The following is a 24909-nucleotide window of genomic DNA, read 5'->3' as shown; positions in this document are numbered from 1 at the left end:
CGCAGCGCGGCGGGTAGAGCGGCCGCAGGAGCGCGCAGCGACCCGGAAGCCGCGCTTCCTCCGCCATCAGCGCCGCTCTAGCCTCCTCGACCCCCCCGCGCAGGACTACGACTCCCAGCCTGCTCCGCGATCCGCCGCCGCTGCCTCCGGGCCGCAGCGCACGATGGCCCCCGTGGAGCACCTCGTGGCCGACGCCGGCGCCTTCCTGCGGGGCGCCCCGCTCCAGGTGCCGGGGGGGCGGCGGGGGCGAGGGGGGCCGGGGGCGCGGCGGGCGGAGGCTGACCCGCTTTCCCCGCAGGAGATCGGCAGGCGCATCTACACGACCCGGGAGGTGCTGGCGGAGATCCGGGACCGGGCGACGCGGCGGCGGCTGGCGGGGCTGCCCTTCGAGCTGCACCTGCGGCAGCCCTTCCCCGAGCACGTGCGGCTGGGTGAGTCCCCCGCCCCGCCCCGCCCCGCCCCGCCCCCGGGCCCCTCGCCGCCCCGCCGCCTCCCGCGGGCGCCCGGGCCTGAGGAAAACGGCTGCTCTTGTGCCCGCAGTGACCGAGTTCTCCAAGCAGACCGGCGACTTCCGCAGCCTCTCCGCCGCCGACATCCAGGTCCTGGCCCTGACGCTCCAGCTGGAGGCCGAGCACGGGCGGGGGCGCCCCCTGCGGACCGAGCCGCGGCCCCAGGTACCCCCTGCGGCGCCCCGCGGCCGCCCCGCTCTTGGCGGAAGCGCCGGAGCCCTGCGCGGAGGGCTGCCCAGCCGGCCCCGGTCGCCGCGGGCAGCACCATCCCCCGGAGACGGGCGGCGGTTGGCACAAAGGCGGGAGTTCGGGCCGGCCGGCCTGCCTGCCTGCCTGCCTGCGAACCCAGCCCGAGCTCCCTGGCGCTTCCCCGTCCGCTCCCTTCCCGTCTGCGGCTCCCCACGCGGCCGAGCGGCGCTGCCAGGGCCCCCTCTTCTGCTCCGTCCTCTCATCTTGTGGCTTAAAAACGGGCTAGGTGGGGAAGGGGATTCTTAGCTGGGGGTGGCACTGCTGCTGGCCGCTCAGGACTCGCTCCCGGTCCATCTCTCCCTGCCCTGAACTTCGCAGGTGAAGCTCAGCTTAACGAACCGTCACCCCGAAGCGCCGGTTGATGTTCCTGGCTTCCATCTTCCCTCCAAGGTAACTGTTGGGGTTGACTATTCCCTGACGCTGCCCACTTCCATGGGGTGGTGGAAGCGCCCTCCCTTCTGCTGACCGTTGTGGGAGAGAGCAGCACTGGCCTGGGTGGCAAGCGATGAGGGCCCACAGAAGCTCTTCCGGGCCGCCTCTCTCCCTCGCCCAAGGCTGACACTTCCGAGGGGCAAGGGGAGAATGCAGAGAAAGGGCTTTTCTCTGCCAATTCCTGGGGACAGTTCTGCGCCGGCAGCTGCCTTGATTGACGGGTGGCTCTAGGGAGGCAGCCACACCGGCCTGGCATTGGCTGAGATTCATTTTGTTTTGCGCTTTCAACCCAAGACAAAGTGCCCAGGGAATGAGAAGATCCCTTTGGCGGGCGAAGGGGAAGAGGCAACGGATCCTGCGGTGCTCAGAGACGCTGAGTTTTCTTCTTTCCTGTTCTGGAGGAACCCTCTGCCTAGCATAGAGGAGGACCTGCAGGACCTGTTGGTAAGAGGCCCACCTGCCTCCCTTCCTGGGAGGGGTAGCTCCCAGTGAAGTAGCTGGGGTGGCTACTTCACTGGCCCACAGGGGATTCCATGAACTGGTGGGCTGGCAGGCACCGTGCACCATGGATCCTGCCCAGCCGCTCTGTCCTTCGCAGAAAGCAAGCTCTCTCCTGTTGGAGACGGGGGACCCCGAAGGCCAGGACAGCAACGAGGAGGACAGCGGGAAGGAAGAAGGCTGGATCACACCTGCCAACATTGGGCAGATCCAGCAGAATGCTTGCTGGGGGGATGAGCCCGCCGGGGTGCAGGTTGGCTGCGTCACCACCGACTTTGCTATGCAGGCGAGTGGACTCCCCAAGACCGGTTGGCCCTCGTTGATGACAGTTGGGGCCTTGCCGTGCTCCGGCTCACCTGGCCTCGCCTCTTCCCTGCCTCTTTCAGAACGTTTTGCTGCAGATGGGGCTACACGTGCTGGCGTTGAATGGTCTGCTGATCCGGCACACCCGCAACTACATCCTGCGCTGCCACGGCTGCTTCAGGTATGGGGTTAGCAGGCGCTGCTGGGGCACAGCCAGGAGATTGGCCAGGAAGCCGTGGGCCCCGGGGCGCTCACAGGGCTGATCTGCTGCTTTCCAGGACAACGTCAAAAATGACCCGGCTTTTCTGCCCCCACTGTGGGAACAAGACGCTGAAGAAAGTGGCTGTGACTGTGGAGGACGACGGGAGCTTCCGCTTGCACCTTTCCCAGAACCCCAAAGTCCTGAACCCGCGCGGCCTCCGGGTGAGTGCTCCGCTCTGGAGATCTGCTTCTGCCCCTGCCCTTTCCCCTGCAGCGGTGGCTGCCAGCGCCTGGGCTGTCTCTCCGCTCCCTTGCGAGGAACATGGAGGTGGGCCGGGAGCAGCCCAGCTGCCTTTAGCAGCCGCCCCCTGCTAAGCGGCCCCGGGGCAAGAGAACCGGTTGGGCAAAGCGAGGCTGCTTGCTGCCCCCAGGAAGGTCACTGCCTTGCGGGGCTAACAGCCTGCCCGGGCTTGTCTCCACAGTACTCTCTGCCGGCTCCACGAGGGGGCAAGCATGCCAGCAGCCCCCACCTGACGGAGGACCAGCGCTTCCCCCAGCAGCGGCTCTCCCGCAAGGCCAGGCAGAAGACCGACGCCTTTGACCCAGATTACGTGGCTGGAGTTTCTCCCTTTGCAGAACACGATATCCACAGCCGGGCAGCCAATCTGCAGATCCGGGATGCGGCGCTGGGTGCGGGCAGGAGACGCCTGAACCCAAACACAAGTCGCAAGAAGTTTCTGAAAAACAAGTGAGGGAAGGGAAGCTGGACTGGGCCCCTTGGCCGTGGGTAGAAGGGCTGTTCCTCCAGGCACATGTGAGGCAACCCGTCAAGGACTGCAGGGAAAGCAGCTTTTGGAGAAAGCTGCAGTTTGGACTCTTGAGAAACTGGTGCTGAGCAGCGGTATTTGGAATACACCCTGGCCCTTTCTTCAGTTATGGCTGTTTCTAGATGCGGAGGAAATAAATGTGGCTGTTTTCAGGCAATGCTTGGTGTAACTGATAGAAACCTTTCCCAACAGAGGCCCTTCTCTGGTTGCCCCTGTGGTTAGACATCCCAGTCAAGAGCAGAGTTCCTTCATTCTCCTTCATTTTTTCCCCAGTGACCCAGTGAGGTGACTTGGGTGGCTGGAGATGGGCCAGTTCTGCTTTGCTTTTCTGTCAAGATGCTCGAGGCCAACTCTGGCATTCTTCAGAGTAGCCGTTCAAGACAAAAGTGTAATTAATCCGCTGAACATGCATCTTAGCTCACCTAACGTTAGCAGATACCAGCAACATCCCTTTGGAGTTCTGGCTCTAAACATACGTATGCTGAAACAATGCTTCTGGGAGACTCAGCAAGTTCATTTATCCCATGTGGTTTGATTTTTGCCCCTTGAGAGAGCACTTGCAGCTGGAGAAAGGAGGAAACTTTCCTCTTCTCCCAGCTTTTTTGCAAGCTTCTCATGTCAGTAGCTGTGGCTGGTTAAAGGCACAGAGCCGGGAAGAGCCAACGTGCTTCTGCGGAGTCGGTTTTCAGAACACGCTAATGCATAGTTGCCGGGGTTGGCCCTCACCTTCGAACTTGGCAACGTCTTCTGCCTGAAAGACAAAATTTTGCCCTTTGCTTTCCTTCCGGCTGGCACCCGATGGGACCCTGGCCGCAGGGTCTCACTGGAATTGGGAGCAAAGCTAGCAGGGCTTTGTGGGGGCCGCTCCCAGCCGCCTGGGCACCTGCGCTGCTTTGGCTGCCTTCCGAGGGTTTGCCCTTGCCAAACACGTCCAGCAGGGCTTTGCCGAATTGTCTTCCCTTCCTTGTGCTCTGTGTTCCTGTAGCGAGGAAGGAAGGTGACCTTGACGGAAATATACAAGAAGCATTACCCGGGCCAAGGGGCTGGGAGGGGCGTTCTTTAAGCAAGATCACCCTCAGAAGGTGAACACTGCCCTGACTCACTGGGGTATAAGAAGGAGGGGAGGCAAGGTATAGCCAGACCGCGCTCTGCTTCCAGCAAGGCCGCCTCCTGCGTAGCCCGGCGGAGCGTACTTCGGTGGATGTGAAGGCAGTGGTGGCCAGCCAGAGGACGGCCATCTTGCAGCTGGCAGGAGGCTCTTCCTTTGGGGCTGGACAAAGGGCTGTGACAACATCTGGGGCCCTGTTTGTTTCTCTTGTTGTGGATACCAAGCGTGGTTGCCACCGGTGCCTGCGGTCCAACAGACCCCGGGGAGTTGGCAGCGCACCCAGGGCGGCTCCTTCCAAGTTCTTCCGCCCAGCTCGCCCCTCTTTTGAGGAGAGGCAGAGCCGGTGGGCCCCAGGTGGGAGCCGGGCGACGAGGCTGACTGGGAGCACGGTGCTTCAAGCTGCCAGTCCGCCTGGGGGGCGATCAGTCTCTCTCCCACCCGCAGGGAAAGGGCGTCGTGGCACCCGGAGAGCCGCCCAGGAACAGAGCGGCACCCTTAACTGGGAGGGGGCCGGCGGAAAGGGGGGAGGGTCTGTTCGCACGCGGGGCCGCCCACGCCCCTCCCCGGGAAACCTCCAGGAGCCGCCCGGAGCGACCGGCTGGGAAGGGGCCGCGCAGCGCCTCCAAAGGCCGCGCCCCCTCGGAGCGAGCGCACGCGGGGCCCCGACGCGCTTCTTCCCCCGCGTCCCGGGCGCTGCACGGAGGAGCCCCGTCGCTCGCTCGCCCTTCTCGCCGCGCGGGTCCCGCTCGAGCCCATGGCTGGTAAGTTCCCAAGCAGGACGCCTCCTTCCCGGGGCGGGTCGCCCAGCCGCAGCGGCCGCGATTCGGCGGAGTCGAGCGCGCCCTCCGGAGCTCCGCCGCGCAGGCAGCGCCGGCGTGGGGAGGCGGTCGGGGCCCGACGGGCTCCTGCTCTGCCCGGAGCGCGCTCCCCTTGCTCCCCGCCCGCCTGTCTCCCTCCCTCTCCCGGCAGCGAGACGGGCGCTGGTCGTGCTGGCCCACCCGGAACTGGCCTCGTTCAACCACGCCATGAAGGAGGCGGCCGTCAAGGCGCTGGAGCGCGGCGGCTGGAGCGTCGCCGTCTCGGACCTCTACGCCCAGCGCTTCGACCCGGTCTTGTCGCGCGCGGACTTCGCCGGTACCGACCCCGCTCCCCTCCCCTCCCCTCTCCTCCCCCCCCCGCCCTGCTTGCTCCTGGCGGCGGCGGCGGCGGCTCCCCCCTCCGCTGCCGCTCACCTGCCCCTCGCCCCGCCGCAGGCGACCCCGACGACCCGCGCAACCTCAACTACTCGAAGGAGGCCGGGCTGGCCTGGAAGGAGGGCCGCCTTAGCAGCGACATTCTGCGGGAGGTGGAGAAGCTGGAAGCCGCCGACCTCGTCATCTTCCAGGTGGGCTGGGACGCCTCCAGGACCCCAGGCCCGGCGCCTCCCGCGGGGCTGGGCGCATCTCTCAGCCCTCCGGGCTTAGCCTTGCGAAACGCGCCGGGGCCGAAACACTCCCAGGAGCCCCCTCAAGCCTCCGCGGAGCTGAGCCGGAGAGTTCCTTTCTTCCATTGGGAAGGGGCGCAAGACCCAGGCCCAGACGCGAATCCTGTGCGGCAGCCTGGGTCCAGGCTGGTGGCTCCACTCCGTCCCGCGCAGGTGGGAGGGTGTCCGCCCCGCCGGCGCAAGCAGGCACTGCTGCGGGGGGTGTGGGGGGGTGGGTGTTGATCTTCAGCTCTGCTTGCCCTCCAGTTCCCTCTCCAGTGGTTTGGCCTCCCGGCCATTTTGAAAGGGTGGTTCGACCGGATCCTCATTGAGGGCTTTGCCTACTCCTACAGCGCCATGTATAATCAGGGGCCCTTTCAGGTAGGTGGGCTGTCCGGTGGAAGGTGCGGGAGGGAGTGCCCCCTTGGGCTGCTCGAAGGTGGGACTGCAGAACAAACCAGAAAGGAGCCGCGCTAGCAGGGTGGGCACACACCTGCGCAAACCCACTGGCTCCTTGCTGCAGCTGGCGGAAGCGCTGCTGCTGTCGCTCTTTCCTGCCCCAAGGGTGCCTGGAAAGGCCCCCTCGTGCTGGCTAGCAGCTGCCCCCAGGCCTCAGCGGCATTCTGGTGCCAGGAACGTGCCAGACCCCTCCTCCTCCCCCAGGGCTGGAGTTGGGACCACTGGGCAGCAACAGCAGCAGTATCTTGACGCCCTGCGCCGGGATCCTGCCAGGGGAACCTGGGGCTGCTGGGGCCCGGCTGAGCTTTGGTTCCCCACAGAAGAAGAAGGCTGTGCTCTCCTTCACCACTGGAGGGATGGGCTCCATGTACACCCCAGCAGGCATCAACGGAGACATCAACGTCCTTCTCTGGCCAATACAGGTGAGAGAAGATGAGAGAGAACAAACTTAGTTCAGTTCCTCGACTGAGGGTGGTGATGTTGAACTTAACATCTTGTTTAAATAGAAGCTTCAGGTTTATCTAGAACATGTCTGACCGTGAACGGTAGGAGATGCTCCATGTACAGTAATGCTAAAGCTGGCACCCTGCCCCCTGGGCGAGTGGCATCTCTTAGGTTTCCAAAGTTTTTACGTGCAGGCGTTCAGGGGACCAGCGGTTCCTCCAAGACATGTGAAAAGTTCCCGTGGCTCCAGGTAAGGTTTACGTCGCTTTTGTTCTCGCCCGTGCAGAATGGCACCCTTCGTTTCTGTGGCTTCCAAGTCTTGGCTCCCCAGATTGCTTTCGGTATTGCCCATACCCCAGAGGAAGAACGTTCCCAAGTCCTGGAGGACTGGAAGAGGAGACTGGTGACCATCTGGGAAGAGGAGCCCCTCAGCTTTGCCCCAAACAGCCTCTTTGAACTGAGTTTTGCTAAGGGCTTCGTGCTGAAGAAAGATGTCCAGGAAGAGCAGGAAAAGGAGAAATACGGGCTGACAGTCGGCCAGCATCTGGGGAAGCCGTTCCCACCAGACCACCAGGTCAAAGCCCAGGAGCAATATCTGTCCCGCTGGGAAGCAGTGTAGGATTGTAGTGGCTGTGACCCCCCCTCGCCCCCCCATCTTCTCAACTTGCCCTTGCCCAAGTGGGCACCTAGCTAGAGTAGAAGACAAGGCAGGATCCTTCAGGTGGCGGGTTTTCCACCTCAGCTTAGTTCCTTGTCTTGGTGCCAGAATCGGGGTACGGCTGCCTTGAAGGGCTGCCCGCCAATGGGGTCAGAGGTCTGCTCGCAGTCCCTCAGTGCTCACGTTTCCTAAACCCCGTGTGCCTTTTCTGTTCTGTGTAGTTAGGAAGCTGCCAGTGCCTGCTTTTTAAAGTCCAGCTGTTGAGACTAACCTGACAGGTGCTAGTGGTAGGAAGCGATACGTTGCCCATCTTTTTCTGCCTATAACCGTTCTTAGTGAAATAAAAGCACTTTCAAAGCAAACCCAGCCGCTCCAGGTTTATAAGGCTGTATGTGGAGCTGTGTATGTGTGTGTGAAGCAGTGAAACAATTGTTTTGGCTACAGAACTGCGTTTTCCCTTGGTCGACTGCGGAGTCAGAGGTGCAGTAGATCCTGTTTCACCTGGGATAGGCAACCTGGTGCTCTCTGCTTTGGCCTGTCCCCACAATCCCTCGTCACTGGCTCCTGAGTTAATAGGAGTTAAAAGTCCCAAACCTCAAGAGGGCGTTAGCTGACCTGTCGCTGAACTCCCATTCTCTTTATTAAACCGCAGTTTTTAAATATTCTAACTGGGTGGAGCCAGAAGCCCTCAAGCGTTTGCATGGATACTATTACAAGAGGCAGGTAGTTAGCCTCCCCTCTGGGTTAGTAAAACATGGCCTGAAATGTCTTTGCACACGGACAAAATAGAGGGGCTAAATGCAAACACTTTAAAAACTATCAGTTTGAAGCCCAGCAGCTCACAGTTGCATTTGTGCTTGCTCGGGAGGACCACCATTTAGCTTAACCAAACCCAGATCAGTCGTGTAAACAGGCCTAAGGAAGAACAGCTGTTCCTTGGACAGACACTAGACAAACTGATCTACAGCAGTTCGTTTGCAAGAACAATTCTCTGTGCTGAGACCATCACCCAGCGAGGACAGTGCAGAGCAATGGCTTGTGCCGGGGCGGGAGAGGTTCAGCAGAAGGCGGCTCTGCGCACGTTCCAGCCTCCTGGAGGAGAGGCCGTGGGATTTCGGAACAAGCAGGCGCATGCAGCAGGGGCAGATATCTCTGAACTCAGGTAATATGACTGAACAGGAAAACGTTTAAATAAATAATACAAGAATTCTGGCAGGGACTTTATTTTCAAATGAGAAGCCTATATATAGGTGAATCAAGGCCACCAGGTTCTCTTTCCCATACTCTTTCAATGAAAAGGGAGGCGGTCTGCTTTAGAAATGGCTTTAGCCTTCTTGCAAAAGAGCACCCGCGCAGCCCAGAAAGCAGAGAGAAGCAAAGTGCCTTTGGTTGTGGGAAAGAGACATCTTGGCTTTATTGACCTGAGTTTCAGAATGGAGAATTAAGAGGGACCAATGCCGACAATTTTGCAGGACGCTCTTCATCTGGCCATTTGGGTCACAACGAAAGCTTCAATGCCCACACTGCATCTTGGGCACCCCCACTTCTATTTCAACACGTTTATGGGTTATAACAAGCATTTTTCAAACCGTATTACATAAAGCAGAGCCAAGTGCTCCCTCTGTGCAGGCACCTGCCACGTGGAAAAGCAAATGCAGGTCAAGGTCAGAAGCCCATCAAGCCTAAGATTTTAATTCCTGTGTATGTAAAGGTTGCCTCCCCACTGGCTTTGCTAAGACAGAGATCTGGACTTCTCCCAATGCGCTTCCCTGGGTGAGCCAGTTGGTATTCAGCAGCCATTCATCAACAACATCCAGAGAACCCCAAACTTTGCTGAGGAATGCCAGGTATGTAGCCCAAAATGGCAACCAGTAGCAGCTGAGCAGCAACAGAAAAAACGAGGCTCTGGGATTTGTAGGCTGTGTGTGCAAAGAGCCTCTTCCTACAGTCCCCGTTTTTCAGCTACTGAGCACGAGGAAGGTACTTTGCAAACTGCTGAGAAGGTGAAGCTCCTGATTTCTTTCAGCACATTAAATGGAAGATGCTGGAAAGAACAGCACACCAGAGTTATACACTGTGAAATGAAAACTTTCAAAGTTTTATTCTTGACTGCAGCTGTGTACAGAAATATAGTTGCAAGTATACAAATGTCCCAATAGAAGCAAAATATCTCTTTAATATTCAACAAGTTATCACAGAAGAGCTAAAAAAAAAACCAATGCAAATGAAGTACCCCACCCCATCCCCTTCCATAGAATAAATTGAAAACTGGTTATCAGTGCTCTGAGAAACCCACCGACACAAGCCAGGGACACACAAAACACACAATGGGCCAAATCAGAGGCTACGTTCACATTGCAGGACCTGGAAGAGGGTGCCCAATGGCTGCTGGATCTCTGTCCTGCTCTGAGCAAGCTAAGTGGGAGAGCAAAGAGAAGGGCCGATGCCACCAAGCAGCATAGCCCGGAGCTTGTGTGTTCCCCATGGTCCACAGAGTTCCCCTTGCAAGGCGATCGACATGTGGGGAGCTGGGACAGAGATGCAAGGAGAGTGGTGCAACGCCAGGAACCGCTGAGCACCTCCAGCATCCACACAGCTTCCTGCTCCAAAGTGACTTCATTCCAAGCACGCTCAGCTCCGTCAGCCAGAGCCCCCGAGCAACAGGACCCGTTCGGAGCAGCCACAAATGGAACAGCAGCCCTGCCCAAGCAAGCTGCTGCATCTATGGCAGAGGGAAAAGAAGGATCAGCCTGGTTATTGCTTCAGGATGTGCAGTAATCTAGCTGAAAAACCACGTGGTGCTTTGGGAAACCACCTGCCTACACTCTACATCGGGGGTGCTTGCTCTGGCTGGGAGCCATTCCCACTGCTGAGTGACTACTCTGGGAAAAACAAACAGCTACATCTGCTCCTAATGAAAAGAAATATGCAAGGACGGTATATGCTTCTGAAGCGGGGTTAGAGCTTGGCACCTTCTACGGCTTTTCTCCTCTTTTTGAGAAAAAAATGATCTTACCCTACCAGATTTTAGATCAATCATTGTCCTCTACTGTCTCCCATTCAATGTTAATGAAAACCGCAGATACTGTAGAGATGGCCTTTGGCCAAAAAAACTACACATAAGTATTATAAAACAATAAGTGAAGTGATTCAGCTGTGTATGAACTGAATTAAATTGCATTTGCTAGGATGACCAGAGTGTGTTTTCATTTGGACATGATTCCTAAAAGCAGAAAACTGTTTTATGTTCACTCAGGACAGATTATTCCTAAACATGTTTCAGCGACTTCTTTTGAGCCTTGAGTGCCTTCCTTTTTAGGACATACCCAAGGCACCATAAATGGGATGGTTTCTATTAACTATTGTCCCCCGCCCCCCCATCAGAAAGTAGATTGATGTCACCCTTCCTTGTTCCAGCTCAGCATTTTAGGAAGAAATGGGAACACTGTGTGCAAAAGGTACATGAGTTATCTGCCTTTCTACAGTGCTTTGAAGCACATTTTGAGGGACACAAATGGAGGCTGAAGCAGCCCACTTTGGCTATATGTGTAGCCAAAAATTGTCGTACAATGGCCCAAGCAGATGTGGGGAGACCAAGCAGGGATGTAGTTTGGCCCATCAGACGCTGCTCCAAGGATCTTTGAGAAACTGTACAGGGCTGGAGATAGAAACATTTTGCTATTGATGCCTGGAGTGAAACAAGCAGCAAAAAGAGGTTGGAGAATGTATTTTAACACTGAATAGCTGACAATCCCCTGGAAGGAATAGACATATTAATGGAAAAGCTGAAGGAATTTGGTGCATTAGCTGGATCTAAAATCAATAAAGAGAAGACTAAAATGTTAACAAAAAATACAAGTAGTCCTTGGGTTATGATGGCAATTGGGACTGGGATTTTCTGTCATAAAGCACGATGTCATAAAGCATCGCTTAGCGACAATCCTGGCAGTCCCGGTTGCCATAGTAACCCAAGACGCATGGGTTAAGAGGGAGGAAGTGGGAGTCCCAGGAAAGAAGTGTGGGAGTATCATGGAGAGATGCCCCCCACAAGTTAGGGGAAGCTAGGGGAGGGCCTGGGAGGCCAGAGCAAGCCGCATACGAGTGGAGAGGAGGATAATATGGATTTAAAAAATAATTATTGGAGAAGTGCTATATTGACAGTAAGGAATAAATACAAACCCAGGTTGTGCCCGAAGATACCTTTATTGACCTCAGCACAAGAAACCTTCTACAGAACAGAAACAGCAGATAAAGAGAAATGGCTAACATATCGAGACTTACTAATACAGGAGGAGGGAGAAATTAAGATGAAGTCAAGAGAACGACTGACTGCAGAAGAACATAGCTTTCAATGGTTTTCATATGCACAGTTAAAAGAAGGACAATTGGAACTGAAAATATAAAATGGAATTATGTACAAATGAGCATATAATAGCAAAAATGTATAAACTTTTGTTAAGATCTGAAGCAGAAGATGACCATGTTAAAGATGACAAAATGGGCTATTAATTTTGGACATAATATAGAGATGGATATCTGGGAGAGAATGTGGGTAACTGGTATTAAATTTACACTGTGTTATAATCTAAGAGATTTTTTTAATAAAATGATGTATTGTTGGTACATGACACCAGAGAAGTTATCAAAAATGTATAAAGGTATTTCAAATCAGTGGTAGAAATGTGAAAAACATGAGGGGACATTTTATCATGCATGGTAGACTTGTGAGAAAGTCAAGAAATTTTGGATACAAATTCACACAATGATGCAAAGGTTCTTAAAGATTAATATTGCAAAGAAACCAGAACTCTTTTTACTGGGATTTATGGATAACGAATTAGAAAAAAACTCATGGCTGACTGATCTTATTATATGGTAACTGCAGCAAGATTATTATATGTACAACGATTGCATCAAGCTCACACTCGCAAAGCAGCCTTTTACAGACATTACACTCAACCAAGCCTCACTTCTTAATCACTTTTTTGAATTAATTTTTTTCCTGTTTACTGGAGAGATTAAGACCCTTCGGACTGGCAAGGCTTTACTGTATTCATCATAAGAGTTTCCTCCTTAGAGGATGATGGTGTAAATTTGATTTTAAAAGTTTTGAAAATGATTTTTTGAACTATGCAGCAAAAAGTTGCTTAGTATATGGATTTTGGAACATTAGCAAGATTAAGGGGCCAGAGGGATTTGGAATTATAACTTTGAATTAATTAGAAGATACTTTCTCATAATAAAATGGCAACTGTTTTGGCTTTTTTATGATAAGGAGACCTTTAAGGTTGGACACTAAAGGGAGCTAGAGGATAAAGAATATGGAACAGAAATCTGTATTGCAAACCTTTGAATCTCTATTAAGCTTCTTGGGAGAATGGATCAATTGCTTGACAAGATGGACAGAGTGTGTTGTAATGAAGTTATAGAACAAGAACGAATTGCAATGGATGTCTATGAAGTTACTTGGAAGGGGAACTTGGAAAATAGCTATATCTGGTTGCCCTTACTGGACATTTGCTGACAAAGAATGATTGACGAAGCATTTGGATTTTGTTTTTTTACTTAAGAGATGAGTTAGGAGGGGAGAAGAGAGATTATATTGTATTTAGAGATGGTGATAGGCTACTAAAATTGTCTTCACTTGCTGGGATGAAGGGGGAAGTTTTTTTTTCTTTTTTCTTTTCCACACCTCTCCCTTTTTTTCTTTGTTTTTTTGTTTAAATTTTTTGTATTTTGTATTGGCTTTTATTCCTTTAATTTATAATTCTTAATAAAGTTATCTGAAAAGAACAACAATGTAATCCCCACATGAAGGAATAAATTGTGAAAATGTCAGAACTCGTAGAAATGGCAAAACTGACCTGTTCGGTCAGAGAAAAAACAACAAAAACTTTTTTTTGAAACCTTATATAGACTTTTTTCTGAAAGAAGAAAAAAATGAAATTATGGCTTATGGGTCTGAAGATTAAGATAGACCTGGACTAAATGAGGAGCTGAAGGAACTTATGTAAGAGGGAGGAGGGATTATAAAATTGGAACTATCTGTTGAAAAGAAGGATTTGAAGTCATTTTATTTCTTAACTTTATTTCTTTTCTTTTTTTGTCTCTTGCACTTTTTTGTTTTTTTCTCTCTTTCAATTGGTCTTTTGCTGAATGGAGAAATTCTTAATAAATATAAATTTTAAAAAAGAATGTATTTTAACAGACTATACTTTCTCTTGAACTTTAATCTCTTCCTGGGGCTTGTGACCATAAAGACTTATCTAATTCTACAAATGAATTCCTAATGCCTGCTTTATCTAGCGAGTTTGACGTGAAAGAGCAGGGCCGTCTCCCACAGCAAAAGATGGATCTTTCTCTCCCGTTAGCCCGCTCAGTCTCCAGGGTCCCTCACGTTCCTTGCACACGGACCCTGAAAATAGCCAGGTGCGGACTGAAGCTGTTGTGCACAAATGGGAACGCAGCCAGGTCAAGCAGCCCTGCTGGGCTGAAAAAGAAACCAGATGCAGCTTGCAAAGGTGACCGAGGCTGCGCTGCCAACGGGCAGTCTCTAACGGCCGTCCCGGGCTCTGCTTATTCCGCCGTTCCCTTTGCCCACAGAAAGCAGGAGCAAAGATGCAGGGCCAGCCTCTCCAGCTATTGAGCATCCTCTTTGTTTCAAAAACATACATTTGATAACCAAATCACATATTTAAAACGTTGCACATTTAAATATTGACCTAAAGTGGACCAAGAAAAAGTAAAAACCAACCAACAAAGTATCAATTTCACCGTTTTGCACAAGCGGCAGATGCTGATGTTACAAGAAGCGGCAAGGAGGATGGTCAGGGCTTCCTGGGCATCTGGGCAGAACCCCTGGCTCCATGGAGGATTGGTCCCTGGTCTCTTGGCCCGGCCCCAAGCAGCTCACCAGTCTGCCCCTGCTCACCCCCCGCGCCCTTCAGAGGACTGGGGACCTCTTTACAAGGAGTCGGCCTCAGGCTGTTACAAGTTCCCCCCAAAGAAAAGCGCGCTAGCTTGGTGACTTTGCCCCCTCCCGCCCAGCTTCACCATAATTCCCTCAGCATCAGAAGTAGGTTCAAGGTATCTATAGGATTTACAGAAGATGGAAAGCAGGGGGTTTTAGTGTTATTATAAATTAAAAAGCCAGCAAAAACGTTAGACATTAACAAAGAATAAAAGCGGAATCAAATCCCAGCTCTTAAGAAGTCACTCCAAGGGGCTCCACTGCTAAGTTCCCTTGCAGCAGGAGATCTGTCCCTCAGGCAGTGAAGCTGCCTTCACAGCCAGCCGACACCGACGGAATGGCCAGAGAAGAAGAAACGTCTGCGACAAAAATTACTGAAATACTCCATGAAGATTTAACAAACCTGTCCCCTTTCCCCCATTACCAGACACCATGTGGTGGGAGAAGAACTATAAACTCACACATTTGCCACAAAGATCTGTGGCAAAAGGAATACATGTGTGTGAACATATGTGTGTATAATATATATATATTATATATTTTATATATATATATATATATATATATATGCGCCAATGTACTCATTCAGTACAAATAGCAAAATAGTTTATCATTTACTAAATACAAAATAGAGCTTTCCAAAAAATGAAACACACATTAGATATAAATCATCCAAAACTTGAACGACTGAAAACTGTATTCAAAATTAAATGACCCAGAGTAGGTCTCTTTCTGAAAAGTTCCCTTCATATCGGCAAAAGAGCCTGTACTACTGAAAACGTAACTCGAGCCTCTTGGGACAGGGACAGAAGACACTGACCACGAACATAAGAGACGGACTGGCGCAGCGTGAGGAAGAGGCCCCGCGCCAGGGGCACACGAGGGAGAGAGGCCTCAAAAACCACAAACGAGTGAAATTCTTCCCAACACAGTGGTAACAAAAGATGAACAGCCAAGACGCACTAAAAACACAGTCCCCACGGCCAGCAAGAGCTGCACGTGAAAGCTCTAGGGTGGCAGCGGTGGATGTGCGAGAGACCTAGAGGAAGCTGCGGGTGAGCCCCAGAAGAACCTGCCGGGATCACGTGGTCTGGCCCACGTTGGCCTTTTAGCCAACGCCCTGTCTTCCCCTGCCCTTTGCAGGAGAGCTGTGGCTTGCAGAGGGGAGGACACAGCACTGCTCTAAGGAGTGGCTTTGAGTTTCATGAGGAGGTCCGATCAGAAATGGATGGGTGTTCCCACCCGGGACCTTCCATCTCCCAGCAATGACAATGGTGCCAAAGGTAATCCGAGCTGCTCTTCGTGATGTGCCCGGCCTTCACCACAAACGGTGGGTTTTCTGGTCTCCCTAGAAGTTAATTCTGTATGCGGCAGTTAATGAAATAGGAGGATGGGGAACTCCAGCAAGAAGCCTTCAGTAGAAGAGTCAGCTCCCCTTTTATCAAGGCGGGTCTCCAAAAAGAACCCGTTCCTCAGCCCAGCGACCGCGTCCTTCCGAAAAGGGAGAGGTTTTGGGGACCTGCTCATCTATGTCCTGCCGCGCTCTGAGGCTGCCTCCACTGCAGTGTCCTTGCAATTCCCCTCAAACCACCACAGGAGCCCCCCCCCCCCCCCCCAGGGTGCTCATTCACTGCTACGAATGGGAGCAGCTGCTGGCTCCAAAGCACATCCACTGCCCAGCAGGTGCGGCATCAAGCCGTGGCCGTGTGTGGAATTCACAGCGTATGCAGAATGCTTGTGTCACTCCACTCAAGCCACATTTTTCAATGGAAACCATTCCCATACTCAGCCACAAATCATGTAATAAGCTACCAAACGAGGAGCAGAAATTATTGAGGACAGAGGAAATGCCTGTGTGTTTCACAAGGGCCCCCAAGGATTGTGAAGACCAGAAAAAGAAGGGGAGAGGGAAAGAGAGAGCCCAGTGTTCTTGCCTTGCACTGACACAGGAGCAGCCACGCTCTACGTCCCCCCGCAGGACTGGGGATGGGGATAACAGTCTAACCCGTGCCTGGGTAACACAGAGCATGGCTTTTCCACCCCTTCTCCAAAGCTCTTGCTCAGCAGCACTTCCAAAGTGGTGTTCTTCCAAAGCAAGGACGAAGATCACGCTTCCCCGCAGGCCCAGGCCATTTTTTAACAGAGGGCAGTTAACGCTACTTCGCTAAACTCCAGAATCACAAGAGCTAAAGGAATCTTGCAAATTGGCTTGTCCAGTGCAGGATTTCTGAAATTACAAGCAGAATGAAAGAAAAAAAAGACATTTACAAGTAATAAAAAGACTCATCCTCCCTCCCTTGTGTTCAGCAGCCTTCAGCAATGGGGTTTCCTCCATGAAAAGGTATCTAGTGAAAGGGTGGCACTGCCCTTTAATTTAATTTATGTTTATTCTGTTTTTACTGTGAAGCGCCCAGAGTCACTCTGCAGTGAGATGGGCAGTGACAAATTTGAAACATAGATACATACATACATACATGCATAAAATCAGATCATAAGTGGGTACAACCAAACGCTCGTAAGGGCTCATGTTCACGCCCACATGGTGGCAATAGTTCAGTTCTTCTCTAGGCTTCTTGCTTTCACAGACTCCTGTCTGGGAGGTCCGTGGGAAGGGCAGGCAGGGCAAAACACGAGCTGCCTCACCAGATGAATATGGGGGCTTCTCTGCTCTGGTACTGATGCCAGTTGGGCAGAGTCTGCCCGACTGTGATGAGCGAGGCAGCAGCCTATGATTCGATCTGGGATTCTACTGAGCATGTGGAGCCCAAGGATGTGGTGGGGTTCTGAGCCCTGCTACCTCCTGGCTCCTTCAGGCTGCTGGGCAGGGGACGAGTGGCTAGATGCAGGCCTTAATCACTGCTGCTCCGAAGGAGGACGTCATGCTGCCTGCTCTGAAAGAACCATTTTCTCAGTCAGCTACACTGACAACTTTCGCATGGTTTCCAACCTTCCCCTTTGGGGAAAGGCTTTAGAGCAGAGGGTGGGGAATTGAATCATTGACAGAAGGCCTAGAGGACGCAGAATATCTGGATCGCTGCCACTCTGGACTGAGGCCCAATTCTAAGATGGAACAGGCACCGGCAACTCTAACAGATTACCTCTGTTGGGAGCTCAGTGGGAAGTATAACAAAGTCACGGCTGGCAAAAAAAAATTCTACCCATCAATGCCAGCAGAAACAGAATTTCACCTAAAACTCTTTTGCAAATGTGCCTAGCCTGGCCAAATGCAGTTTTGTTTTTTAATGCTTGCCATACTTCAGCCTGAGGTTAGTGTTAAGGTCCACAAACTCAATCCACACTGTTTTCTAAGCAAGATCATTTAGTGGTAACCAGCACCTTTTGAAATAAGGCTGCCTATCCCTCCAAAGAACCAAAAAACAAGGGATTGATTTGAGAATTAGGCTGGTGCTCAATGGGCTCTCAAGATGAGCACTAATCCCGTCTCCTTTCCAGGCAAGTAACAGCACAGAGAATTCTATATGCTCTCCAATTTCATTAATTAAACAGAAAATGCCTGCAGCTCAGGAAAGAAGTCCTGGCTTACCTCACTTGTTAAAAGGAGCCAGCCATGGTATTGTTCCCCTGGTTTTGCAGGGATACCAGCAAGTCATCAATCTTCTTCATATTCTGATTGGTGGTCATTGAAGGAGAAATCTGAGGACTCTCTGACATTTGCTGGGACAGGAGAGCTGTGACGGATGGCTGTGCCTCATTCTGTGGCTGGCTGAGGGTCATCATCTGCTCTGACACGGAATCTGGTCCAGATGTTAACAGCTGGCCACAACCTGATGGAGAAACCAATTTCCAACAGCCTTTCAAAGGAAACTCCTGCTCCTGCCACACATCACACACCCATCCCCAAACAAGGCTAATGACCACTTAGAGCCAAGTATAAACTTGCTGAGCAGGGAGAACTAAGCAGAATCATGATTTTGAATGCCAATGTCAACCCAAGTGGTTATAATGCCCATAAAATCCCAGAGAATCTTGATTTGAATTAATTTTGAATTTGTTTTTTCATGGCTTAGCCACGTAAAATAGAGTACCCATATTACAGGCAGACCAGCAAGGGAAACCTAGTGCCCTGAACAGCCACTTAAACTTACTGTCTTGGATGCCGAAGAGGAATATCCCGGAGGTCTGCTGGGATGAAGCTGAGGAGTTCTGCAGCTGGTTGATGGAACTGCCAGCAGGTGCATTATGAAATAAAGTGGTTGCCTGCTGCTGCTGGGGGGGCGACGAAGTGTCCTGGATACTTGGCAGGCTGTTTTGTGAAGAGTAGAGAGGGGGCGGCTGCAACTCTTGCTGGCTCATGCTGTTCTGCAAGGCAGACATGGAAGCCGGTGATAGGAAGAGGGTGACCGGCTGCTCCTGAGGGCTGGGAGATCCTTGCACCAGCTGCATCTGGGGGGAGCCATGGAATAAGCTTGGCGGCGGCTGTGGCGGCTCTGCCTGGGCAGAGCCTGAACTCTGGCTCTGGAACTGCATGGGCTGCTGCTCTTGACTCCTTGGTGCTAGGCCACTCTGGGGGTGGAAGAGAGGCTGGCTCTGCTGCTGCTCCTGGCTGGCCATCGAGCTGGGACTGGAACTGAACATCATGGTTTGTTTCTGAGTGGTCACAGGGCCCATGCTGTTCTGACTGCTGAACCGCATATTTTGCTGCTGCTGCTGCTGCTCTTGGGTAGAGGCACTATTCTGAAGAGCCACAAGTGAATGCTGAGCTTGGAAAATGCCCCCCTGCTGGCTGGAGGGCACCCCAGAAGGAGGGAGGGGGCCTAGAGTTACCTGTGCCTGGAACAGGCCCTGATGTGCTGACTGGGACTGCTCCTGGGTGAGTAGAGGGCCCTGGAGGTGGGGCTGCTGGAAGGAGGATTGCTGCTCAGTCCTGGCGGGGGCTTGCAAGGGAGAAAGAGAACTCTGGGCGGCAAAGAACGGCATCTGCTCCTCTTGCGTGACTGAGGAGCTCATTGGATTCTGGGAGAGAAACAGGCTGCCCGTCGGCTGGTCCGGAACAACTCCTAGGCTACCCTGGGAGTGAAACAAAGGCTGCTGCAGCTGTTCAGAAGAAGAGGCAGCATTCTGGCTGTGGAAAAGAGAATTTGATGTCTCCTGCGAGATGCTCTGGGTGTCCCCAATGGGGCTCTGAGAGTGGAACAGCTGAGGCTGTGAGTGGGGAGCCTGGGGCAAGAAGCTGCCAGACTGAAGAGAGATCATCTCTCCGCTCTGCTGAAAGAGCCCCCCGCCCTGCTGCTGTGCTCCAGTGCCTTGAACGGCAGCCATAATGTCCTCAGAGGAAGAAAAGAGGGTAACCTGTGCCTGACTTTCCCCACTGTGCTGCATCTGGACCATAGCCTGAAAGACGTTGCTCTGCATCTGTTTGGCCTGTCCTGAAGCTTCATCACCTTCAGCAGAGCCTGAAGCTGAGAACATGGCAGGGCCACTGGTGGGCACCTGCTGCTGCTGCTGCTGCTGCTGCTGCGGTGGCGGTGGCTGCTGCTGCTGCACAGGAGTAGCTGCTTCGCTGCTTGAAACACTGGTGGAAGAGAACAACTCACACTGCATTTGCATGTCTTCATTTGCCGACAGCCCACTCATCATGTGGGAAGATTGCTGGTACACTGGGGACTGCTGGATGTTTCCATTTCCCGAGGAGGAGGAGAACAAATCAGACTGCATTCGGCTTGGGGCCTGGCAAAGGCCTTGCTGCATTTCGATCACCATCGCAGCAGAAGTCTCCATCGCTTGCGGCTGCTGGCCAGTCAAAGAAGTCTCTGGCTGTGGGTGAATGTTCTCAGTTCTGCTAGAGAGAAGGTCTTCTGCCCTTGAGTGAACCTGGTCAGAGGAGGAAAACATCCCCTGGCTGACTCCATTTTGGATTTGGCTAACCTGCTGGAAAATTTCTACGTTGAGCTGCTCTTGAACATCCTCACTATCAGACCCTGAAAACAGGACAGACGACAACTGCTGCTGAGCCTCCAGGACTTGCTGTACCAAATCAACATTTCTGTTGCTGTTGCTGCCGCCGCCGCCACCCGTGCTAGACTGAAAGCTCCCTGCCTGTAGCTGCTGGATTGTGTTCTGAAGCTGGCTCACTCCACCGGCTGAGGAGAACATGCCAGAGGAGATCTGCTGCTGTAATGCCTGGCTTGACTCCTGAAGGGGAGGCGGCTGTTGGGATGCCTCTGTCAACTGAGACAAAGCCATGGCCGTGCTGTCCGACTGCAAAGCCTCTCTGGAGGAAGGCTCCCTCAAGGGAAACTGGGAGGCCTGCTGCAATAAGGTGTCGCTGCTCTGCAGCTGGCTAGGAGCGGAGGTGGCTGGAAAGCTGCCAGACTGCACAATGTCCTGGGTCTGGAGGGCAGGCATCGTCTCAGGAGTATACTTGGGCTGCAGTGGTGGTTTGTCACTCTCTGAAGCTAAATGAGAAGCAGAAGAGGAGAAAGTGCCATTCCCCAATATGTTGGACATGGTGGTCTCCAAAGTTGTTTGAGATTGCCCAATGACGCTGGTTGTCTGAAGAGAAACATGTGCACACAACAGTAAGGTCACATTTGTAAGCTTTCTTGAGGAGTCGACATCACCACCCCCAAGCTGAAGGCTTGAAAAAGATACAGTGGGTCTTCCCAGCGTTATCCCTTTGTGGCTACATTATCTTCTGGAGAAGTCAAGGCATTGTTAAGAATAGACTGCGTGTTCAATCTAATGTTGTAATCCTCACAGACTGATAAGGACAATTTTGTAAACAGCCACTTAAAAACTCCTCCCTCGTCAATGTAAAGAACAACCTCCTTGCTGGGTCACAAAACATCCATTGCAGAGAAACTAAGAAAGTTTCTAATTTAATGTATTAGGGGATAAATTGGTTTTAAATTAAACTAGTTCAGTTGCTGGAATTCTTGTAACTTTATTCCTTTCATCTTTAAATTCTTGTTAAAGAACACTCTGTGAGAATCTTGCTTGGTAAAATTACTGAGTAATGTGTGTGAGTGGGTAACACAATCAAAGAGAAAATGATATGGAAATACAGGTCGTCCTCGACTTAGGATGGCAATTGGGGCTGGAATTTCTGTCACTAAGCAACGCTGTCATAAAGTGCGACCGAATCACTTAGTGACGGCAATCCCTGCAGTCCCAGTTGCCATTGTTAACTGAATCCCATGGTCGTTAGGCGAGGCAACTTCCTGCCAGCTTCCTACAACCAAGACAGTGGGGAAACCAGCAGGAAGTTGCAAGTCCCAGGCGGCTCGCAAGCAGGCTGGCAGGTAGTTAAGTGGCTGCTGCTGGATGAGGGAAGGCACGAGGGTGTGAGGGAGGCAGAGCAAGGCTCAGGGAGTGTGCACAACAAGGATATGAGGGAGACATAGCAAGGGTTGGGGAGGGTGCACGACAGGCATGGCAAGGATCAGGGAGGGTGCATGGGGGTACGAGGGAGGTACAGTGAGGGTGCGCAGGAGGTGTGGCAAGGGTTGGGGAGGGTGCGTGAGGGTACGAGAAGGTGTGGGGAAGGTTGGGGAGGGTGCACTGGGCTGTGCGAGGGTGGCATGGGGAGGGTCGGGGAGGTTGCGTGGAGGTGCACGAGTGGCCAGTGCAGTACGAGTGCAGAGGTGCTGGGGGAGGGTGTGTGGATGGGGGAGAATTATCCCAGCAACTTGCGACCTTCTCTGTGAGCCTCCCCATTGACTTTCTGGGGAAGCCAGGAGGGAAGGTTGCAAATGGCAATCGTGTGATCATGGGGCGTGCAACTGGTCGTGTGAGCCAGCTGCCAAACGCCCAAATCGTGATCACATGACCATGGGGATGCTGGGACAGCTGGAATTCCAAGGACTGGTTGTAATCACCGTTTAGTGCCATTGTAACTTTGTTATATAAGGTCATTAAGTTGAGGACTACCTGTATAAGTGGCATTTGACAACTAACATTTCTCCAGAACTGCATAAAAAACAAGGGTATTTTTTTAGAAATCAAAAGAAATCATAGTAAGCCTCTAGTAACTGGGCATCTTTTGGTTACTTCTTCATTTTATGTATAGAAAGAAAATAGCATTTTATTTGTCCACTGGGCAATTCAAATGAACAAATAACTGGGCAAAACACAAACATACTTCAGACTAACTGAAAAGTTCTCATTGCAATAATGAGAATTTACACTTTTCTCTACCTAACCATAATTCAGGGAGAAAAATAAACTATCTTGAATTCTACAAGATATTCCTTCATTATATACTTTTCCATTGAAAAAATTCAAATTTTTAGAAATACATTCCTTACACCAATGATTAGCATTGTTATGAACACCACAGCAGAGGTTAAACTGTTTTACTGGAGTGGATTATAATAATGTGTCAAATCTACAGTCAGAAGACATAAAACCCCTTTTCCCAGGGGGTTAATGGTAGAATGCCAACAGTTCTTCTGGTAGGCAAAAATGTTTAGTTTCCATAAATACACCGCCTGTTTTTCTGAGGCTACTTCAGTTTTAAAAGAAGGGTACACTACTGTGTTATCATATCTTAAACTATTTACAAGCAAAGGGAAAATAGAGTTATCATTTCATTAAACCACTTTTGCCTATTGGAAGAAGCTGATAGAGACGTTTGTACTGTACTCCTACCAAACCTGTCACAACTCTAGTAAGAAACATCAGACGTCAAACAAACGTTCTAAATAAAACCTTCTTAATTTTGTTCTGCTGTTATAGAAGACATATGCTACTTACTTTAAAGGCAGGAAGAGACCTTTTCTCAGCCACAAGCTCCATTGGAGCAGCCTCTTCATTCTTAATGATACTGTTTGGCCTGAGAGGAGTTACCAAGGCACTGGAGAGAATATTTACTTGGTCTAGCTTACAGCCACTGGTGTTCACTGCACAAGATAAAGAACAGAATCAACTCCCTAAGTCAGCCACAGGAGGATGAAACTCAAAAATACAGGATCTAATGGAGAGAACAGCCTATTAGAAGAATGGAAGACAACCCCTTCTGGCTATGTAGTCTGTTCTGGCAAAGAATTCCAGGGGATAAAAGAGACCTCTGAATGCCAATGTCAACCTATCACACACACAAAAACCCTTGAGGGTTGACACAACTATTATGGTTGAGCCTACCAGCACAAGCACCTTATGCTCAACCAAATGATCTCTGGCCCACCAAAGCTTGCTTATTACATTTATATCCCACCACAATCAAAAATGATTCTCAAAGGTAAGTATATTAAGGGTTCCAAAGACTCTGTGGTGTGCAAAATGAAATTTCTCCCTGCTTTCAGTTCTCCTTCCTCAAATATCCATATTTTATGGATATATCCAATTTTTCCTTTTTTAAAGAAAGGGTTTAAAGATATAAGGAAAATAAGGTTATAAAGGAAAGAGCCGGTATGCCCAGGAGCCTTTCATCAGCTGCAGGAAACAATTCTAACAATAACATGCAGAATGTTACCACTTTAGAGTCACAAGCCTCAACCACGGGAGCCAAATATCTGGCAAAAGAAACTGGGTATCAAAAATCTCAGCATTTCACTGTGACTGATGAAAAACAAACTTGTCCAGATGCTTGCCCTCCACGTGTGATGGATGACCCTCCCACCATCTCACAACTTGCACAGTTGGGGGTGGGTTTGGTTCGGAATAATGGAAGTTGTACTTCATCACACCTAGAGAGCCCAAGTCTGGGGAAGACCTCATGATAAACCATGGCAACAGTTTAGAAACAAGAATACAGGTTTGCTTAAGAAAGAGAAGAGATGAAATGGATGTTATGACTCTCACATATTGTCACTAACAGGAGTTTTTAGAAGTAAGCTGGGAAGTGGACAGAAGTAGGAGAGACAATTCATGTTAACAGAAAACACCTGTAACCTGAAAGACCCCGAATAAACCACTCAATTGTGATGGCAATTTTTCAACATGATGACCTCAACACAGTTTTACAAAGTCTTTGGCAGAAAGCTGAAAGGATAAGAAAGATTGCTGTCAAGAGTTACCTTTGGCTCCATCATCAAAAGAGCAGGGCTGGGTTGGACTGGATATTTCCTGCTTCACATTCACATTCAAAGTATGAGCTGCTGATGGAAGAGGCAGAACTTTCAGAAAAGATGTAACCAGGGAAATTATATATCAAGCTTCCCTCTTTTTCAGATCAACAATAAGTGTAAGCTATACATTTCAAAATCAAGAGGCCAACAATCTGAACATTCAGCACAGCTCCTTGAAGTCTATGGTAGCTGCAAATGCCATCTATCCCAAACTGCAAGCATTGCCCAGGGACCCTCAGGCTAAGGATTCATGCTCTCCATGCAGTTCCCAGGCCAAGCAGTGCAAACTTTGACCAAGATCCCGCTCCCTGCAAATGTTGTGCTTTTTACATACATGCATCCGGAGTGTATGTAAATGGTTGTATGTCATGTGATCTCCCAGCATTGGTCACGACAAAAATCCCCACAGAAACAGGCGTAGTTATTTGCTGGTCATGATAAGGTGGCACCTTCACAATTAGATGATTCTGAAAGCAAAAAAGAATGTGGCAAGATATTAAAGGCCTTTAGCCTGTGATATGTGACACAAAATAATGTTGATTTTTATCAAGAAGGGCCCAGACACATAAGCATACTGTTTCCATTCTTAGCTCCCCTCCATTTCAGAAATCTGGCACATGAACAAAAACTTGCTGGTTACTTTCTTTGCTAGAGTTTACAGTGCTCTTTACTAGACCATCCCTAAAAAGGCTGGGGGGGGGGCAGGTGGAGGACTCAGAGCAAGCTTAAATGGAAAGGTGAGAATAAGGCTACCTCTAGTG

General features: G+C 51.1%; 3 protein-coding genes across 9 annotated transcripts in view; 2 read left to right on the top strand and 1 right to left on the bottom strand.

The window, feature by feature from the left end:
• The first annotated feature begins 18 nt into the window (after positions 1 to 18).
• Positions 19 to 3176, top strand: NOB1 (NIN1 (RPN12) binding protein 1 homolog). Of its 2 annotated transcripts, none has more exons than XM_088136316.1 (9): positions 19 to 226; positions 299 to 431; positions 541 to 674; positions 1077 to 1148; positions 1485 to 1634; positions 1744 to 1974; positions 2075 to 2172; positions 2270 to 2414; positions 2675 to 3176. In XM_088136316.1, the coding sequence occupies exons 1-9, from the start codon at positions 164 to 166 to the stop codon at positions 2942 to 2944; spliced, it is 1296 nt and encodes a 431-aa protein (XP_087992442.1). In that variant the 5' UTR covers positions 19 to 163; the 3' UTR covers positions 2945 to 3176. The 2 variants fall into 2 exon arrangements, with proteins under 2 accessions (XP_087992442.1, XP_087992444.1); XM_088136318.1 differs by having other exon boundaries at positions 24 to 226; positions 1789 to 1974.
• Positions 3177 to 4745: 1569 nt separating this feature from the next.
• On the top strand, positions 4746 to 7512 carry NQO1 (NAD(P)H quinone dehydrogenase 1). The gene is made up of 6 exons (XM_088136325.1): positions 4746 to 4888; positions 5097 to 5261; positions 5381 to 5511; positions 5857 to 5970; positions 6369 to 6470; positions 6779 to 7512. The coding sequence occupies exons 1-6, from the start codon at positions 4882 to 4884 to the stop codon at positions 7109 to 7111; spliced, it is 852 nt and encodes a 283-aa protein (XP_087992451.1). The 5' UTR covers positions 4746 to 4881; the 3' UTR covers positions 7112 to 7512.
• Positions 7513 to 14641: 7129 nt separating this feature from the next.
• NFAT5 (nuclear factor of activated T cells 5) overlaps positions 14642 to 24909 on the bottom strand; it is a 50144-nt gene continuing 39876 nt past the window's right edge. For 5 of the 6 annotated variants that reach the window (XM_088136304.1, XM_088136302.1, XM_088136305.1 and 2 more), the window contains exons 9-14: positions 24483 to 24615; positions 24098 to 24178; positions 22836 to 22981; positions 18227 to 20633; positions 17665 to 17905; positions 14642 to 16347 (exon numbers count right to left, since the gene is read on the bottom strand). In XM_088136304.1, coding sequence (XP_087992430.1) covers positions 17673 to 17905; positions 18227 to 20633; positions 22836 to 22981; positions 24098 to 24178; positions 24483 to 24615 — 3000 coding nt within the window. In that variant the 3' untranslated portion in view covers positions 14642 to 16347; positions 17665 to 17672. The remainder of the gene's footprint in view (positions 16348 to 17664; positions 17906 to 18226; positions 20634 to 22835; positions 22982 to 24097; positions 24179 to 24482; positions 24616 to 24909) is intronic. The other variant, XM_088136303.1, reaches the window with a different exon arrangement.

The sequence above is a fragment of the Python bivittatus genome, unplaced genomic scaffold (assembly GCF_059951505.1).
Source record: "Python bivittatus isolate LINGU-HERP-01145 unplaced genomic scaffold, Pbiv_v1 ctg000190_np1212, whole genome shotgun sequence".
NCBI classification, from domain to species: Eukaryota; Metazoa; Chordata; class Lepidosauria; order Squamata; family Pythonidae; genus Python; species Python bivittatus.
This window is presented reverse-complemented; position numbering and strand designations above follow the sequence as displayed.

Coding starts and splice junctions, on each gene's coding strand:
- NOB1 (XM_088136316.1), top strand. CDS start 164: ATGGCCCCCGTGGAGCACCTCGTGGCCGACGCCGGCGCCTTCCTGCGG. Junction 675..1,076: donor GGACCGAGCCGCGGCCCCAG/GTACCCCCTGCG, acceptor TGAACTTCGCAG/GTGAAGCTCAGCTTAACGAA. Junction 1,149..1,484: donor GCTTCCATCTTCCCTCCAAG/GTAACTGTTGGG, acceptor TTTCAACCCAAG/ACAAAGTGCCCAGGGAATGA.
- NQO1 (XM_088136325.1), top strand. Junction 5,262..5,380: donor GTCGCGCGCGGACTTCGCCG/GTACCGACCCCG, acceptor GCCCCGCCGCAG/GCGACCCCGACGACCCGCGC. Junction 5,971..6,368: donor ATAATCAGGGGCCCTTTCAG/GTAGGTGGGCTG, acceptor GGTTCCCCACAG/AAGAAGAAGGCTGTGCTCTC.